Source organism: Rhipicephalus microplus, chromosome X, assembly GCF_043290135.1.
Source record: "Rhipicephalus microplus isolate Deutch F79 chromosome X, USDA_Rmic, whole genome shotgun sequence".
Lineage (NCBI taxonomy): Eukaryota > Metazoa > Arthropoda > Arachnida > Ixodida > Ixodidae > Rhipicephalus > Rhipicephalus microplus.
Window position 1 is genome coordinate 444,141,485 of NC_134710.1, and position 17,004 is coordinate 444,158,488.

The following is a 17,004-nucleotide window of genomic DNA, read 5'->3' on the forward strand; positions in this document are numbered from 1 at the left end:
GCTGCACAGCGCAATCTAGTATATATATATATATATATATATATATATATATATATATATATATATATATATATATATATATAAGTGACTTCTAACTGGCGATATACACACCACTGTTTGTTCCAGCAATACTTGAAATGCTCGAAATCTTTAAAATTTATCCAAATTACCATTTCCCATTGCAGACAAGCATTTCGGAACCTTAGCGCTTTCACGTAAGCCGTATCTGGCAAAACTGTGTTGGTGGGACCACTCGGAGATACTGCTGCTAAAGAGTCCGCCATTTCGTTCAAATATAATCCGCGGTGGCCCGGTACCCATAGGAAATGCAGTTTTTTTTACGTTTTTCGGTACTAAATGCCGAAACATATTCATCAGCTCTGCATTTGCTGCCGCAGAAAGTGCATTACATACTGATAACAAATGTGTAATGATAACTGCTAATGATTCGCTTGATGGCAATTCGCGTGGGGCAAGAATATTAGCCAATAATTCTGCAATGAATACAGGGGTATAATCTGGGAGTCGAATCGAATATGAGCAGTTCAAAGAAGGAGAGATGTCAACCCCATCCTTTTCTTTTGACACAGATGCATCAGTCGCAATGATATTGCTTATCTCTAGGTGAGCTAGATAATCTGCTATCTGGTCATTTAAGTACCCATGTGCAACTTGTTTTGCGTTATGAGGAAATATATCATCGAGTTGTATGCTAAGCATTGAATTTAGGTTGTGTGTTGGACAAATATGTTTAATTTTTACATTCAGTTGCTGTAGTAGCGCTTCTGCAAATATCATTCGCGGGGTGTGTAGTCGCGACCAATGTGTTTGGAAAAATAAAGCCGGTTCTTGTATGAAAACGTAAAATTAGAGTCTTTGGTTGGTGTGAACTGTACATCTTAAAGAATGCTTGCACAGTAAGAATTTTAAACCTATTTAGCAGAGAAGGTAGGCGAGCTTACTGTATATTAACGAGATGTTGATAGGCTGCAGAAAATAGAATGCAAGAAGCGCACTTTTCTTTACTTTCAGGGTCATATGAATATTTTTGAGCCATCTTTCTATCATATTGAGATAATTTTGTAGACTCTAGTATAGGGATTGAATGTCGGTATTACTTTCAAAGAAAGCAATATCGTCCGCGTACACATATAACTGAATATCCTTAGTTTATAGAATGGAGCTTAAGATGGTAAATAAAACTGGCGACAGGACAGCCCCCTGTGGTACCCCACGTGTCTCCTTATATCTATTTGACGAGTACCCATCCTTAAAGCAGTAATATTCTCTCCCTCTTAGAAACTCCGACACCCACGCAGTGATGTAGTTGGGAAAGTGGTGATATTCCATCTATTTTAATGAAATTGAATGCTCAACCCTATTGTATGCTTTAGCCAAATCTTGAGTAACTAATGCATAGTATTGGCCCCGACGCCGAGCCAGTTGTATTCGGCTCTCTAAATCAACAAGCGCACACCATATTGAGCAACCAGATCTAAAACCAATTTGACTTGGGTTGAATATTGCGTTATTATCAATATATTTCATTACCCAAGCATTCAAACTTTTTCAATTAGCTTAACCAGATTTGACGTGAGTGATATCGGCTTTACATTGTCTAAGGCAAATCCTTTTTCCTGCTTTTTGAGAAGTGGAATCACTTTAGACAGCTTCCAATCCGCAGGTATCCAAGCTTTTGTCAAAGAAAAATTCACCAGATTAAGTACTTCAGTTGGAGAAATCTCGAATATTACTTTTATCGTTGCATTTTTCGTCCAGGTGATGAAGGAGATAAGTGTCTTATTATTTCTGCGAGCTCATCTAAAGTAACCTCCTCGAAATCCTCGCCCGCCATTGGGTTCCCAATGTGCAGTGGTATAGTTGACATAAATCTATCTTGGAGCCCTTTCGCAATATTTTCTACTAAATCAGAGAGTTCATGGGGGAAAGAACGGAAGAGTCAATATTTTCAGCGGGTGATAACATCTTTTGCGATCTTAAAAATCAGAAGAGTGCTTTTTTGTTTTTAGCCCTAGAACGATAATCATATTGGTTCGTATTATAGCCATCTTTTGTACTTACTGTGTGTTTGAAGTCTGCTGCTGTGAATTTCTAATCGCACCAATATTTTGGACATTGGTTTACCAGCAGTTGTTTCCACGCAGCTTTCCGTTTTTTATAGCTCCTCATACACTCTTCTGTCCACCATGGACTAAAATATCCTCTTGTGGCCGAGTTTAAGTTAAATTTTGCGTCTTTTACTGATCCTTTTAACACTGCACACAGACTCATAGCCCTAATGTCACCTTGTATGCCCTTGCGGCGATCAAAAGTAGCCCTCAAGTTTTTTCTAATTTTCTATAGTTGTGGAATGAGCCAGCCTTTTAGGCGACAAGTATTTTCGGAAACTTGAGTACAAAACTAATACGCAAGTGGTCACTGTTAGTAGCACAATCTAAAGTTTGCCACGAACATAAGTTTAGAGATGAGCTTGAAAATGTCAAGTCAATTACAGATTTAGAGACCTCGGACAAAAGTAGCAGACTGCGAATTTAAACAAGATAAATTCTTGTCAATGGCCCATTCCCACAAGCGTTTTCCGCCTAAATCTGTTTTGAAACCCCAAGCCACATGATGTGAATTGAAGTCTCCAGTGATTAATATATCCTTTCTGCAAGCAGGGAACACATAGTCTAGATTTCGTGTGCCTTGCACCCCGGCTGGGAAATATGCATTTACAAAAGAGAAGGGAGAACCGTTGGGTGATATTATGTCTACTATCGAAATTGCACAATCGGGAGTTACACACCGATAAGAGATCTTAGCTTAGCGACTAAACTTATTTGCTATCAAGACAGCAAGTCCACCACCTCTGCTAGGTCGGTCCAATCGAAATTTTTTAGGTAAAACTTCTGGCCGGTTGAAAGCCAGGTTTTTTGCAGAGATATAATATCCGGGAAAAGTTATGAAGAAAGGTATGATAGGTCTGCGGCTGCGGAAAATATAGATCTGCAATTCCACTGTGATATAGTTAGTGAACCTATTTTGATGACAGAACCATAGCAGAAACTGCTTGGTCCAAAATGTCCTTTCGCAAAAAGTCTTTCTTGGACGTGTTCTCAAAGAGTTCTTTTTTGGACAGATACGTTTTAGATTTCGAATTATGCGAACAATTTTTTGATTGGGGAGATCGGGTACGCTTCAGAGCCTTACGAGAGTCCGTATCCATATCTGCACGTGCTTCCGAATCATCCGGTAGATCACCCTCTTCCGTTGTTTTGGAAGTCCCTGCCTCAGGAGAAACCAATCGCTGACGTGTTGTCGCACTGTCTCCGTACGCTGCGATACCACTGATACCCGAGGATCCCAATTAATGGTTCATATATGCTACACCTAGAATTTGAAATAGCTGATTCGAAACCAATTGTGCCAAGCTTTCAAAAAGGTTGTTTGCGAGGCGTTCCATAGCCTTTTCCGTAGCCTTCTCTATGGCCTCTGCGATACATGTTGCGAGAGATGCATCCATGGCGGTGGTATTACGTGCTGTAACACCTGCATATCCTTTAGATATCTCCTGCATTTCTGCAATGGCTTCTCTCCGAGAGCACCGCTTGCGTTCTACAATATCCAATATGGCAAGCTCCCTTTCTTTTGCTACACAGTCTGCGGAGTTTGCTGGGTGCGCCCCATTACATATGCAGCGCAGCTCTTTCTCAGAGCTGCACTTGCGGCTGTCATGATTTTCACCACACCGACGGCATCTAAGAACTGATCGGTACCCTCTGACGCTCCACATCGCCAACATTTCAAACACTGCAGGGGTTTGGGGGAAAGTGGCTCTACCTTATTGATCAGTGGTCATGCCTTAATTTCGGAATGTCCGCCTGTTCCTAAAAAGGTCACTATCACCGATTCCGTTGGGGATTTCATGTTGTCAATTATACGGGTGCACCTGTACACTGAAATTACACCCACCATCGAAAGCAAATGGAGCACTTCTGCAGGTGTCAGGCTTGTGCCTACACCACGGACTAATCCTTTCGAGCATGCGAGGTGTGCCGGTATAAATGGGCTTACCGGATGCGCTGCGAATTTGGAACATTGCAGGAGCTCACGAATGCATTCCTGATCTGCGGAACAGCACAGGATGCCTCCGCGACCAAACTGGCGGACCTCGGTGATCTCCTGGAAATGCGAAGTGGCTTTTCGAAGCTCCACTTGAATCGCATAAGGGTTCTTCATCGGAATGCTGCCCCCATCTGTAGGTACCAGAGCCACAGGTACACTGCTCGCCCCACTGCATAACAAATAGTCAATCGGCCAATCCTTGGCGGGAGTGGAAGCTATAGCCAAGGGGAGTGCCCTAGGCCGGGCGAAGAAAATGACATCAAGATCAAATGACTCGCTTCAGCTGATAAATACCGATACAGTTACCAAAAAATAACGAACTCTCAAAGAGCAATAAGGATACTGCCGCCCAATCCTGAGCCCGGGCAGCTTCTTCACAGTCGAGCTTCACAGTACAGGTACAGAAGAGGCACAACGACAACGACGGCTTTATCCAAGAGAAAGGCTTCTTCCTTCCAGTGAAGCTGTATGTCCAAGCTGACTCCACAATCTGTCGCCTTTACCGCTGCACATTTTAAATAATACTAAAAAACATAACGTAATGTAAGACAGTAATGCCGATAGGCTTGCTGAGAATAAAGGTTAAATATCTAAAAAGAACAAAACTTCATCAATAAAAAAAGTTGATGCAATATTTAGCACGAATAAGTAGTATAAACAACATTTTATTTCAATTATTTGTGTAAAAAATGCCCCGCCGCGGTGGTCTAGTGGCTAAGGTACTCGGCTGCTGACCCGCAGGTCGCGGGTTCGATTCCCGGCTGCGGCGGCTGCATTTCCGATGGAGGCGGAAATGTTGTAGGCCCGTGTGCTCAGATTTGGGCGCACGTTAAAGAACCCCAGGTGGTCAAAATTTCCGGAGCCCTCCACTACGGCGTCTCTCATAATCATATAGTGGTTTTGGGACGTTAAACCCCACAAATCAATCAATCAATTATTTGTGTAACTACGCAATGAAGTTGTATTCGATCGCTTGCTTCACGATGTTACTAGATCCACTCCATGCACATCAAAATAGACCATTTTCCCCCTTTTAATAAAAGCAGCAATATTGTGTGTTTTTAGGCTGGTCAGTTACATAACATTTTTAATAACATTAAATTGTGAAGAGACATTTGTGGTCAGGAGCACCGCGACGTCGACTGAAATATCAGGTGACGCTCCAGTTTTTCTGGTGTCAAAATTTCGCCGTAATTTGAACTGAACGAGCGCGTGTGGATGTTTGCTAAAGCGACTGGCTGCGCGGAATTGTATTGTTATGCTGGCTCGTGAGGTGCTGTACTAGTAGACGATGCTGACGACGTTTTTTTTTCTATGCTCGCTTGTGAGGCACTGTAGTATTTAGGGCTGTTGCGGACATTTGTGCGCAGCTGTTGGGTGCCGTAACGGCCATAGTCTACTGTGCGCACAATGCAAGACGGCGACTGTGAGCTGTCCAAGGAAGATATACAGCCGTTGAAACAGGGCCGTGTCATGTCGTCGCTTCAGGCAGCGCTCGCCCCGCAATGCCAGGAAGACCTCACGCAGAAACGGCGGGAGTTCGAAGAAGAGCTTCGCACCTCGTCCGGTGTCACCCTTTTGGACGTGTACCACCGGTATGTGTTGTGGCTGGAGCAGCACCACGTTACGACTAGTGTCAACATGCCCCAGCTGCTTGAGCAGGCCATTGTGCAGTTCAAGACAAACACTGAACTGTTCAACGACGTACGCTACGTCGGCATTTGGATACGCTATGCTATGATGTCACCAGAGCCCCTCGCAACGTTCAAAGCCATGTTCGAGGCTGGTATTGGCGATCAGCACGCTGAATTCTACGCCACTTGGGCACAGCAGCTCGAAGCATCTGGCGATACTTGCGGTGCATCACGCGTTCTCCAGGGAGCCATCCATCGGCGAGCTACGCCCACCAGCCGGCTCGAAGCGGCTCTGGGGCACCTGGAGGCACGCGTCAGTTGCCAGGCCACTCTCACCTATGCCGCATCCAAAAGTTTTGACCTCAAGGTGACCTCGACACCCTGCGCAACTGACCACACAGTGCCCAAGGTGGGTGAGGACTTCACGGTGGGTGGTTTGACTGCCCTTGTCCAGGATCTTGCCATCTTGTCCAGGTCTGCCTCCTCTGCTGCACAGATACCCCCTGTAGAGCCCCTCGAGCCACCTCAACAAGTTGAGCAGCAGCAGCCCAGCCAACCTGGTGTGCCACTTTCTCCTAAGACCGACACTGCTGCACCCCTTGCCACTCGCCGATTCTCCATTGCGGCTGCTGTGGACTTGAGCACTATCTACGAGTGCAGCAAGGAAGGCAAATCGAGCAGCAACAGTGGAGGCAGCACCTGTTCAAGCAGCTCCTCGTCCCACCATTTGGCGGCTGGGTCCACACTGAGTACTACAGCCCGACCCACCACAGGTGGCAACCTGCCCGCTGTCCAGGGGGAACCCGACAACGATGGTGGTGTCTCTTTGGTGGCAGCAGCCATGCCAGAGCAGTCCCAGGAACAGGGCGAAGAGGGGGAGCAAGCAGTAAGAGCTGTGGCCTCTGAAGACCCATTCTCAGAGGAGATGCGGAGCATTATCTTGGCATCGTGGCAGCCCCAGAAGAGCGACCAACGAAAGCTGTTGGAGTCCCCTGCAAAGCGTCCGATTGTCAAAGGCAATGCGCTGATCACTCTGGGGGACCACAAAATCCGGGTGCTTCGCCGCGTGGCATCAGGTGCTTATGCAGCTGTCTATCTGGCCCAGATGATTAAAACTGAAGAGACCTACTTAGATGATGATGAAAGCTTTGAAGCACCTTCTCAGGGAAAGGTTGTGCTCAAAGTAGGCGACAACAATGGAAATGCCCGCTGGGAGTCTTACATATGCTGCGAACTGCACCGGCGCCTCAGCGAAACCTCTGAAGCATTTACAAAACATATTGTAGACCTCCAGCTGGCCTGCTTCTTTAGCAATGGTGCTATCTCGGTGTTCCCCTACAGCCCCCATGGCACGCTATTGGATCTGGTGACCCAGTTCAAAAAGCATTGTTGCAGCTCCGTACCCGAGTGCTTGGTGTTGTACTTCACCCTCGAGTTCATCACCATCCTGCAACAAGTGCACTTGTGTGGCATCATCCACGCTGACATAAAGCCTGACAATGTCCTTATCAAAGACCTTCCGAGCAAGGCAGGCTTTTTGGACAAATTTTTTACAGAGGGCCCAAGCTGCTTGCAGTTGATTGACTTTGGGCGTGCGATCGACATGAGCCAGTTGCCGTCTGGCACAGCATTCTCCTATGTGGTCACCACAGAAGGGTTTGTCTGCACCGAGATGCGCGACAATCGCCAGTGGACATTTCAGACCGACTGGTTCGGCCTATTGGGTTGCCTGCACGTGCTCCTCTTTGGGCACTACATGAAAGTCGAAAAGAAGTGCGATGGCACCTGGGGTATCGGAAACAAATTCAAGAGGTACTGGCAGCAGGAGCTGTGGAACAGACTCTTTTCGACCCTCCTGAACATTGCCAGCTGCTCGGAGCTGCCGGACTTGAATCCATTTGTGCTGGAGATCCAGAGCCTGCTGCGCAACAAGTCACGTGCTCACAGCGTCAACGTGGAAGCCCTGCGCGCCAAGAACTTTTAAGATTTGTATTTCTAATTTTTATCCATTTTGATCATGAGGTGTTCAACTTTGCCAGTTGCAGTTTTACTTCAGCAGCAAAGCCTGAGTACATTGTTTTCAGTGGCACATCCATCCACCCATTTAAGAGGGGTGGGCGGTCGCTTGAATTGACACTGTAACACAGCAAAAGGGGGGCATGGTCATTACTTTTTTTTTACTGGTACAAAAGCCCTGTAATGACCCTGTAAATACAGTTAATGTGCGCTCACAGTGGTGCCACCTGTTCCTAACAGGTCATAGCAGGTGGATGGCAAGCACTAAAAAAAGGGGGTGTTGAGATGATTTTGGGGGAGGGGGGCAATCGCCTCCCCCTCTGGATCCATCACTGATTGTTTTTGCTAGTTACTGTGAATTCAGGGGTGATACCATTTTTTCCGGGGCAGTACCAAAGACAATTTTGTTCCTTGAGGAGGGCAGGGAGGCACAGAACTTGTGCATTGTATTAAACGCGAAGCATTTCATTGCCTACTGCAAGCACTTTTGGCATCTATCTGCGTATCTATTCTGCCGTCTACTTCGTGGTGCTTTTATGACCACCGCCTTAACTTGGCATGAGCCAAATTAGTATGAAAGGGTAAGATGGCTTGATGCATATGACCCACTGGTCGTGACACGAATGTCACCATCTCGTGGCCAAACACCATGTACGGTGTCAAACGCTTTCCGCCAGACAGTGGCACATACCTGCAGGCGGGTATGTGCCACTGGTATGCAGGTATGTGCCACAGGTGATTGACAGTTTCTATGTACCAAGTAATGATGACAACTGTCATTGATAATGTAATTGAGAGTGCGCTAAGAAAAATGCGAGATAAGCAGCGTATAACCAATAAACATCAGAATCCCAGCAGGAATCAAACTCAAGCATTCTGCGGGGCAATCAAGTATTGTACCATGAAGCGACGCCATGTCTTGGTGCTGCATTAAAAAAAATACACTGCTCAGGTGCAGTATTGGTGAAACGTCAATTGTAGTTGCAATATGGTGCCCACTTACATTGCACATTTACCCAATGTAGAGATTTCAAAAGTGCCTTTGTCTAAACTGTAGCCTATGTTTAATAAAACATTTTACTTTGCTAGTTGGTGCATAGTTAAATACAGGTGGGATGCTGGCTGTCCATATTTATAAACAATACATATGTACTCTTTTTATATAGCCATCTCATCAGGCTAACGTCAATTGTAGTAAAGTGCCATTCACTGAAGTTAATTTATGTAGCAGCTCACAAGCACCAGCGTTACATATTAGCGTTAAGCTTCTCAGCAACATGAGCTCTGATACTCGTGTTGCTATTGGCATTGTTGCGCAAGTGTAAACAACTGGTTATGTAAAACATGTGCAACTGTTTCGACATATATCTATGCATACATTTTTACATATATTTATCATCATTTCGTAACAGGTCGCCTAATAAATAGGGTTACAACCCGGTCACCTTCGCTCCCCATGCTTTGCATGACGTGGATTCTCAAGATACATGTGATTTGCTGAACTTTTTTTTTTTACTATGCTTGCTCTTGGGGGAGATAAAGGGAGGCAAGCAAAAATTTTGGCATGGCCCACCCCTGTCCCTTTCAGGTGCCGCACCTTATCAAATTTCATTCGATGCACAAGGGCAATTAAGAAAATGGTGAAAGGCCATAAACAATTCTGTGGCGGCATGCATTGGCAAAGCGAGGAAAAAACTTGCAGTGGAAGCCCACGGGTGCAATTTTATGGTAAATGCAGGAGGGCTAAATAATGTCTTGAACAAAGATTTGTTAAAGCAGAGAATGTAACAACATTGCTAGAACAAAAACGACAAAGAAACAAAGACCGCCGCACAAGTGCTGAAGAGTAAAGCAAATTAGTAAGGTAAATGAGTAAATGAGTAAAGCAAAAGAGAAAAGTAAAGTGGAAAGAAAATGTGGCTATGGGTACCTTACTTGTGAACGAAGAATAAGAGCAGTGAGAGGCATTGGGAGATAGTTAAATGAGTGAGCACAGATATTAGGCAAATTGGTAATCAGGCTGAAATCCTGCTAGGAGAAATGAATGCCCCCACACACGACCTTGGCAGATACTCAAAACACCAATGGGAATTCATCCCTAGATCTCTGCGAGCTACATAGGCTTGAGATGGTAAACACATGCTATTTTAACTATCTGTGACGTGATGTGTAGATTACGTGGGCAAGTCTGAAATAAGCAATCAAACATTGATTATCGTTCCGTGAATGATGGAATTTGTCACAAACTGAGAGAAATGAGAATAGAAGAGGAGAGGATGAAGAGCTTGGGTAGTGAGCATCATTACAAATAGGATATAAAATTGGAAATAAAAGCTTAGAATCAGTTTGACAGCTCGTATTTAAATGACAAATAGCAAGCATAGCCGTAAGAGTCGAGAAAAAATCATCGAAAAACACCATGCTAGGACTTGGGGTATAGCGAGCTGTTACGTGTAAAGACGAATGAGACAGGGAAAAAGAAAACAGTTTGCTGGAAAGGAAAGCCAAAAATCAGGTGAAACAAAAAATTTAAGGAAGCGGTGTGAAGCATCTCATGAGCGTAGACGGGCAAGAAAGGAGAAGTGGCCTCAGGACGAAGTGAACAAAGTATTTAAAGTATGGAAAAAAAGAAATCCATTGTACACAAATTGTTCGAGATAAAAATTAAAAGTGAAACTGATGGATTGACACAAAAGAAAAAAAAGTCTGCTCCTAGGATATCTTGGGGCCACTTACGAACACTAGGTAAGAAGTCTGTCACAATGAAACAACATATTATACATGATGAAGGAGGAAATCAATTAGAAGGGTACGAAATGCCAGGTTACATCTGAAAGGTAAGAGCAGAGTCATTTCATAAGATCGTCCAGGGAATTTTTCCTGTGATTAAAAGTAGGAAGGAAAGCAAAACTTTGGGTGGGGTTCTTGTCAGCCTCATTAATGAATTAGGACATAGCGCTAAAAGAAGCACTGTAGACGGCCATATAAAATGCTCACGCGACAAGTATGTACCAGACATCTGGCAAGAAAGTTAAAAGAGCTTTATAAAAGGCATGGGAGAAAAGGGATAGCATAAACCTTTCATGTGCAATTGCTTAGGGTGCCTTCTTAATGTTTGTCAGCCTTACTAAGCTATAGGCCGCTTTAGAATCGAAGCAACCCGAGGAACAATATAATTCCTTATTTTTGCATGTAAACACCTTCCTTCAAAGTTACTGGCGCCAACTTTACATACAAAGAAATAAATTTCTAGGAAAGCCATCAATGAAATACCTGATTTATCAGTGAAAATTGTTTTCTTCTCATATTGATACATTAGTACTGTTAACATTTTGTGTTATGAGAATGAATACCTGATTTTTCCTAGTGGCGAGGATTTCGAACCTGTGGTTACCTCGGTGAGTGGTTAGCTCGGTGAGTGGAAATCCTCCTCTTGATTCAAAATTTTGAATCAAGAGGAGGAGGAGGTTTGAAATGTACTAGGGAGCTGCATCACAGTAATGGGATACGATTTACAAAAATTTTTTTAAATTATTAGGGGAACAACATATTCTGGTAGTATTATCTTAGATCTTTAAAACTGCTGTCATACTTCCAATAATTATTATGTCGTAAAGAATCGCATAGCCATGCCTTAAGTCCTCCCTAACAAAGTCCTGTGAACACAAAAAAAAGAGTACCAGCTTTAATGCACAGGTTATGCGCCTTTCAAAATTTAGGTTGTCCTAGTGTCATGGTGGCCACTGTTACCGAACGTTTAAAGATGTCCATTTTGTCAAGTGCGGGCTTGGTTGCAGATATCAATGGAGAAAAAATGTGTCGTAGGTATTTATTCCTAGCTTATCTCACAGGCTGAATATACTAGGAAGTAGATAAGGCGTTAATATTGCTTTAACAGCTGCCAATAAACTTGGTAACATTTGTGCTGCAGTGCAGAGAAAGAATGAGCGAGTAATTGACAAGGAGCGGACAGACATGTTTTGTAAAACACGCCAACAAATTCACTTACGACTCCACTGGTGTGGTGCTTGAGGTTCCTTTTAGCTGCGGCCGCTTCTATGTTAGGCAGATGAGCTGTGTTAACCAGAGATTATTGAAGCATAAGAGATCGTTAATCAGAGTCTTGCCTTCCTATTATCTTTTTTTAAGAGTGCAAGTGCACACCAAGATTTTATGAATGTGCAGTTTTGTACAGGCACAGGATGGAAAAAAGGCATCTAATGAATGCAGCATCGATAATAGCATGTGTGAGTCAACCATCGAATAACTTGCATAAAGAAGAAATCAGGTGCCTTAAGAATTATCTTTCAGCACACCCGCATGCATATTGTATTGATCATTTCACCTACTGCCTTGGCATGCACATATAAATTTTCACGCCTTTTTTTTTTCCACCGTTGTGCACATTTGCAGGCGTCAGTCAGTGTTGACGATGTCTTGACTTCTTGAGTCCATGTTTGCATGCCCCGTCTTTTAGAATCACTACTTACCAACTAGCTCAGGTCTCCATTATTCTAAGCTTTATTTCTAGTACTCAGCCCTTTTCAATAATAATGATTATATTTGGGGTCTTGCACCCCAAAAAACCAATTTGATTATGAGAGATGCCGTATTAGAGGACTCTGAAAATTTCTTCCACCTGGGGTTCTTTGACGTTAACATAAATTCAAGTACACAGGCAGCAGGCCTCAAGCATATTCGTATCCATTAATGCGGCCACTACAGTCAAGAATTGATCTCGTGACCTGCTGGTCGGCATTTAAATGCCTGGACCACTAGACCACTACGGCGCGTAGTCTTTTTCAATGTTCTCTAACTGATCTGAACAATGATAGGGAGGGCATTAATTTGTGAAGTTCTCGTGCCTCCTGTAAAGTTCTCTTTGCGTCATGGCGCCCACGCATCTGGAGGGCCAGTTTAAAGGCAATGCACTATAGGTGCTAATAGTCACCACAGAGCAAGAGCTGGCGCTGTGCTTCCATGATGGCTAGGGTGAGGTCATCCGCGGCGTTCACTATGGCACGGCTGCCATATTTGTAGTAATGGTGGCTCACTGCTCTACAGTGGCTCCACTGAAAGGCGTGGGACGCTGGCCAAAACATGGCAGTGCAGTAGTAGCATCAACTTTGCAAAGAATGGCAACAACCTAATAAAGGTGCGCTCGTCGAAGCACACAATAAATGGCGGCTCCACTTCCTGGAAACGTTACATGATGTCATGAGGTTCAACACAACACAACTCATTAGTGCTTGCACATGGTAACATTCAACACAACGAAACGACAGGACCCACTTCTCTTAACTGACGTTGTTTTATTGCACCACACACATTGAGCAGAAAGAGCAGATCTGAAGATCATGCGCACTAAATACAGCACACGAAAACCAATTCACTACACAACAACAACAGAGGTACTACTCTTAGTTGAGAAACTTTGTTAAATCCATAATGGCTAGCAATATATTTTAATGGTTGCTTAGCACCCAAAGATAGTACTGATATGCATACATAGGTATAACATAAAAAGATGAAATTGTGTTGTGTAGAAAGCAAACTACTGAATAAACCTGTTGCAAGAGTGCACGATGATTGTAAACCAACCTATAACAAGAAGAAGCATTCTATATTAAAAAAAAGTGGACACCAAAGAGTGGTTGATATTGCCACAAGCAATACTTCTTGTATTTTCATGTGAACGGCCTGTGGTCCCTATCGAAATGCCAAAAATTAATAGGCCGAATTATGAAAAGGTTGAATAGCATGACACTGAAAACCACTTGAACCACGCTGAAAATGGAGTGTAATGGATGAAGACGCAGTGTGATGTGCTCCCACAAGGAAAAAGCTGAGCTTTATCTGCAGAGATGGTTATTTTATGTGCTTGACAAGAAAGTGGGAAGCGAGGAGAATGCATCGCCACAGTGATTACCGAGCTTCTCTTAGAATACTGTCATGGTATTTTCAAAGACAGTGATCTTTCGAGTCAAGGCTCTTTTGGATCCTCGCCTCCTTGAAAAAACAAGCAAACTATGCTCAAAGACAACGTCGAGGGAGTGTCCACTTCTGTGAAACAGCGGCTAGGGTGTTCAGCTGCTGAGCCGTATGTCCCAGGTTCAATCCTGGCAGCTGCGGTCGCATTTTATTGGAGGTGAAATGGTAGAGGCTCGTGTACTGTGCGATGTCAGTGCTGTGCGTTAATGAACACCAGATGGTCGAGATTTTCGGAGCTCTCTACTACGACGTCTCTCATAATCATGTCGTGGTTTCGAGACGTAAAACTCCAGATATTGTTATTAACATCGAGGGAGCGATTAGAGAGCGATCGCGTCGCTCAAAAGCCAATGACCAAGGGTTACGTGGAAATTGTTTGGCAGCTTTTCTGGGCAAGCGGTACAATGTCGACGTTTAAAGTTTTCTTCAAGAAATCAAACACAACTTGTGCAGATAAGCTTGGGCTTAATAGGACATTTTGTGCACATGAGCTTGGGCTTAAAACGACTGAACAGCCATTTGAACGCGTTCATTGGTTGGGTAAATATACTGACGAAAAGCAGAGGTCGATTATAGCCAAGCTGACCCTTTTTGAGGGCAAGAAACGTATTCTCTCATGCGGGCACAAACTGAAGGGTACGTCAACTTAAATTTGTCAATATTTCTCCCTGGAAACTCGACATGCTGGAAGAAAACTAATGTAATTTACAAAAGCGCAAAATAAAGCATATAGGCTCTATGTGAATAAATTGCACATTGACTCGACAACTTATATTTATAATAGTGCTGAAAAGGCAATTGTACCACTGAATAGATAGCTCCAGTTGGGAGCATGTGTGCTCAATTTCTTAGCACTACAGCTGTACCTTATCTCACAATCATTGTCATTATCTTTTCCTAACACAAAAAGCATACTACCCAAACAGGACCTCACTCCTTCCTTTTTGGAAGATAGTAGTTCAGACATTATCACATTCAAAGAAACATGGCTCCATCATGCAATAAAAGATGATTTTTTTTTATTTTCAAACATGTACAACATATATAGACCGCAACCACTCTTCAAAACGAGGAAGTGGAGTCTTGATTTACAATTAAAAACTATGTCATTTTTGATCGACACAAGTTCTGACCTTGAGATCATTTGGGTGGTATGCGTGACTTGTCCTTTAGGTTACTGATAGGCACTTGCTATCGCCCTCCAGATTCGGACAGGTCGTTCGCAAATGCTCTACACAACAACATCAACAAAGCATTGGAATTCTTTCGGGCTGAGCTAACTTATCTTTTTGAGTGATTTTAATTATCTGCATATTGATAGGGTGAAACTAAGTATCATTCTGTCATACATCAACCGAATTACTCAACTTGTGTTTAGATCTCAATCTATTCGAAACTGTTTCAAAACCTACCCGTGGCACCCATGTTCTCGACATTCTTATCATGAACGCTCCTGAAACCATTGGTCATAAGGAGCACATTGATGATTTTAGCAATCACAATCTGCTTCAAGTTACATAACAACACCCACGACAGGTTTGATAACAAAACAATTCGTGACTACAATAAAGGCAATTTTATTGCAATAAACACTGAACTAAGAACATTTTTCAAAAATACAATGTCACCATCATTTTACAAAAGTTCTGTGGATCAGAACTGGCTGTTGTTTAAAAATACTCTCTGCACATTGATAGATGCATATGTTCCACTAGTTGCAATAACAAACGATAAATTAAATCCTTGATTTACAAAAAGCTGAAGCACATAAGGAACAGGAAAATACAGCTGTATAATAACGCTAAGAGCCTTCGAACATCATCCTCATGGTAGATATACAAAAGTTATTTTAAAACGTATTGCTCAGCTCTAGGTCAGGCCAAGGACAAATATTTCTCTAACGACCTTTCGATACTACTTAGAAACAATCCAGCGAAGTTCTGAAAATTATTAGGTCGTACTCACGAATCTAATGATATCACCTTGCATGGCAGCAGCAATGTTCCTCTCCCAGGTTCTTCAGTTCAGTGTTCACAAAAGAAAACACTTCAAGCGTACGTTATGTTCCTGATCTCGGCTATTAACACATGGAACAGATGGATATCTCATTGGAAAAAATATCATTACTCATAAATAACCTTGAGATGTCATCTTCATGTGGTGTAGATCGTAAAAACTCAAAGATGTTACGGAATGCAGTCACAGTGTCAAGTGAAATTTTTCTTCACATATTTAAGCAGTCACTCGCAAAGGGCCTCCTGCCTACAGACCAGAAAATTGCAAAGATTATACGGGTATTTAAAAATGGCAATAAATCATCTAACAAAAATTACCGTCATATCTCCTTTACATGTATTTCTTGTAAGCTACTTGAACACATTATCGCCTCGCAGATTTACAGACACCTTGAGACTACCAACTTCTTTTTCTATAATCAGCATGGTTTTAGAAAGGGTCTATCATGTGAAACAGTTGCTTGAATTTACGACAGACTTACGCACAAACTTGAACAAGAACCTATAAACTGACTGTTTTTTTCTTGACTTTTCCAAGGCGTTCGACCGCATCACACACTGCCGCTCTATTTCAATACCAAAAAATGCCGTCGCCGCAGTTGGGATTTGATCCCGTGACCTGCAGATAAGCAGCCCAGTACCTTAACTCCTAGACCACCGCAGCAGAGCGAGACTTTATCTTGGCAAGATGCCTTATTGTCCACTAAATTGATGGTAATGCATGAATTTTAAGGTTTTGGCATTTCCATGTTTGGTGTTTTGATTTTTCAGCATATTTAATTTTTTGTCAATTTGGCGTTTTAAATTTTCAGTGTTTTAAGTTTGATCATTCCAATAATTTGGCATTTTGAGTTTGGGCATTTTGAGTGCCACCCAACGGCCTGCTACATGTTTGATTGCTGTTTGGTGCAAGTCATTGAGTCACATTGTTTGTGAATGTTTATGATTGCTTGAGACTTTTCTCAAGTTTACGGGCATGTTGCAAGTAGCCAAGCTCTTTCTGGATCTAACACGAACACCAACAACAGGGCTGGGAAGTTTGATCAGGCATGCATTAAAGCCATTGCGTTTCACGGACTATCTGATTACTGACGGCTGACTACAGTGATCATCACTATGAGTGTACTGAGTGTATTGCTTGTACTTTGACTTTTATTTTTAGGGCACAAAGAATTTCATATTTTACAGCTCGACTGTCGCCTTCACCGTCACAACTACGA

General features: G+C 43.0%; 1 protein-coding gene across 8 annotated transcripts in view; it reads left to right on the forward strand.

The window, feature by feature from the left end:
• The window catches only part of LOC119184053 (uncharacterized), a 52,220-nt gene that overhangs the window by 24,345 nt on the left and 10,871 nt on the right, over positions 1-17,004 (forward strand). For 4 of the 8 annotated variants that reach the window (XM_075880575.1, XM_075880574.1, XM_075880577.1 and 1 more), the window contains exon 1: positions 35-16,498. The exons of the other annotated variants lie outside the window; for them this stretch is intronic. In XM_075880575.1, coding sequence (XP_075736690.1) covers positions 5,539-7,746 — 2,208 coding nt within the window. In that variant the 5' untranslated portion in view covers positions 35-5,538 and the 3' untranslated portion in view covers positions 7,747-16,498. Of the gene's footprint in view, positions 1-34; positions 16,499-17,004 lie in introns of those variants that run through there. 8 annotated transcript variants of the gene reach the window in all.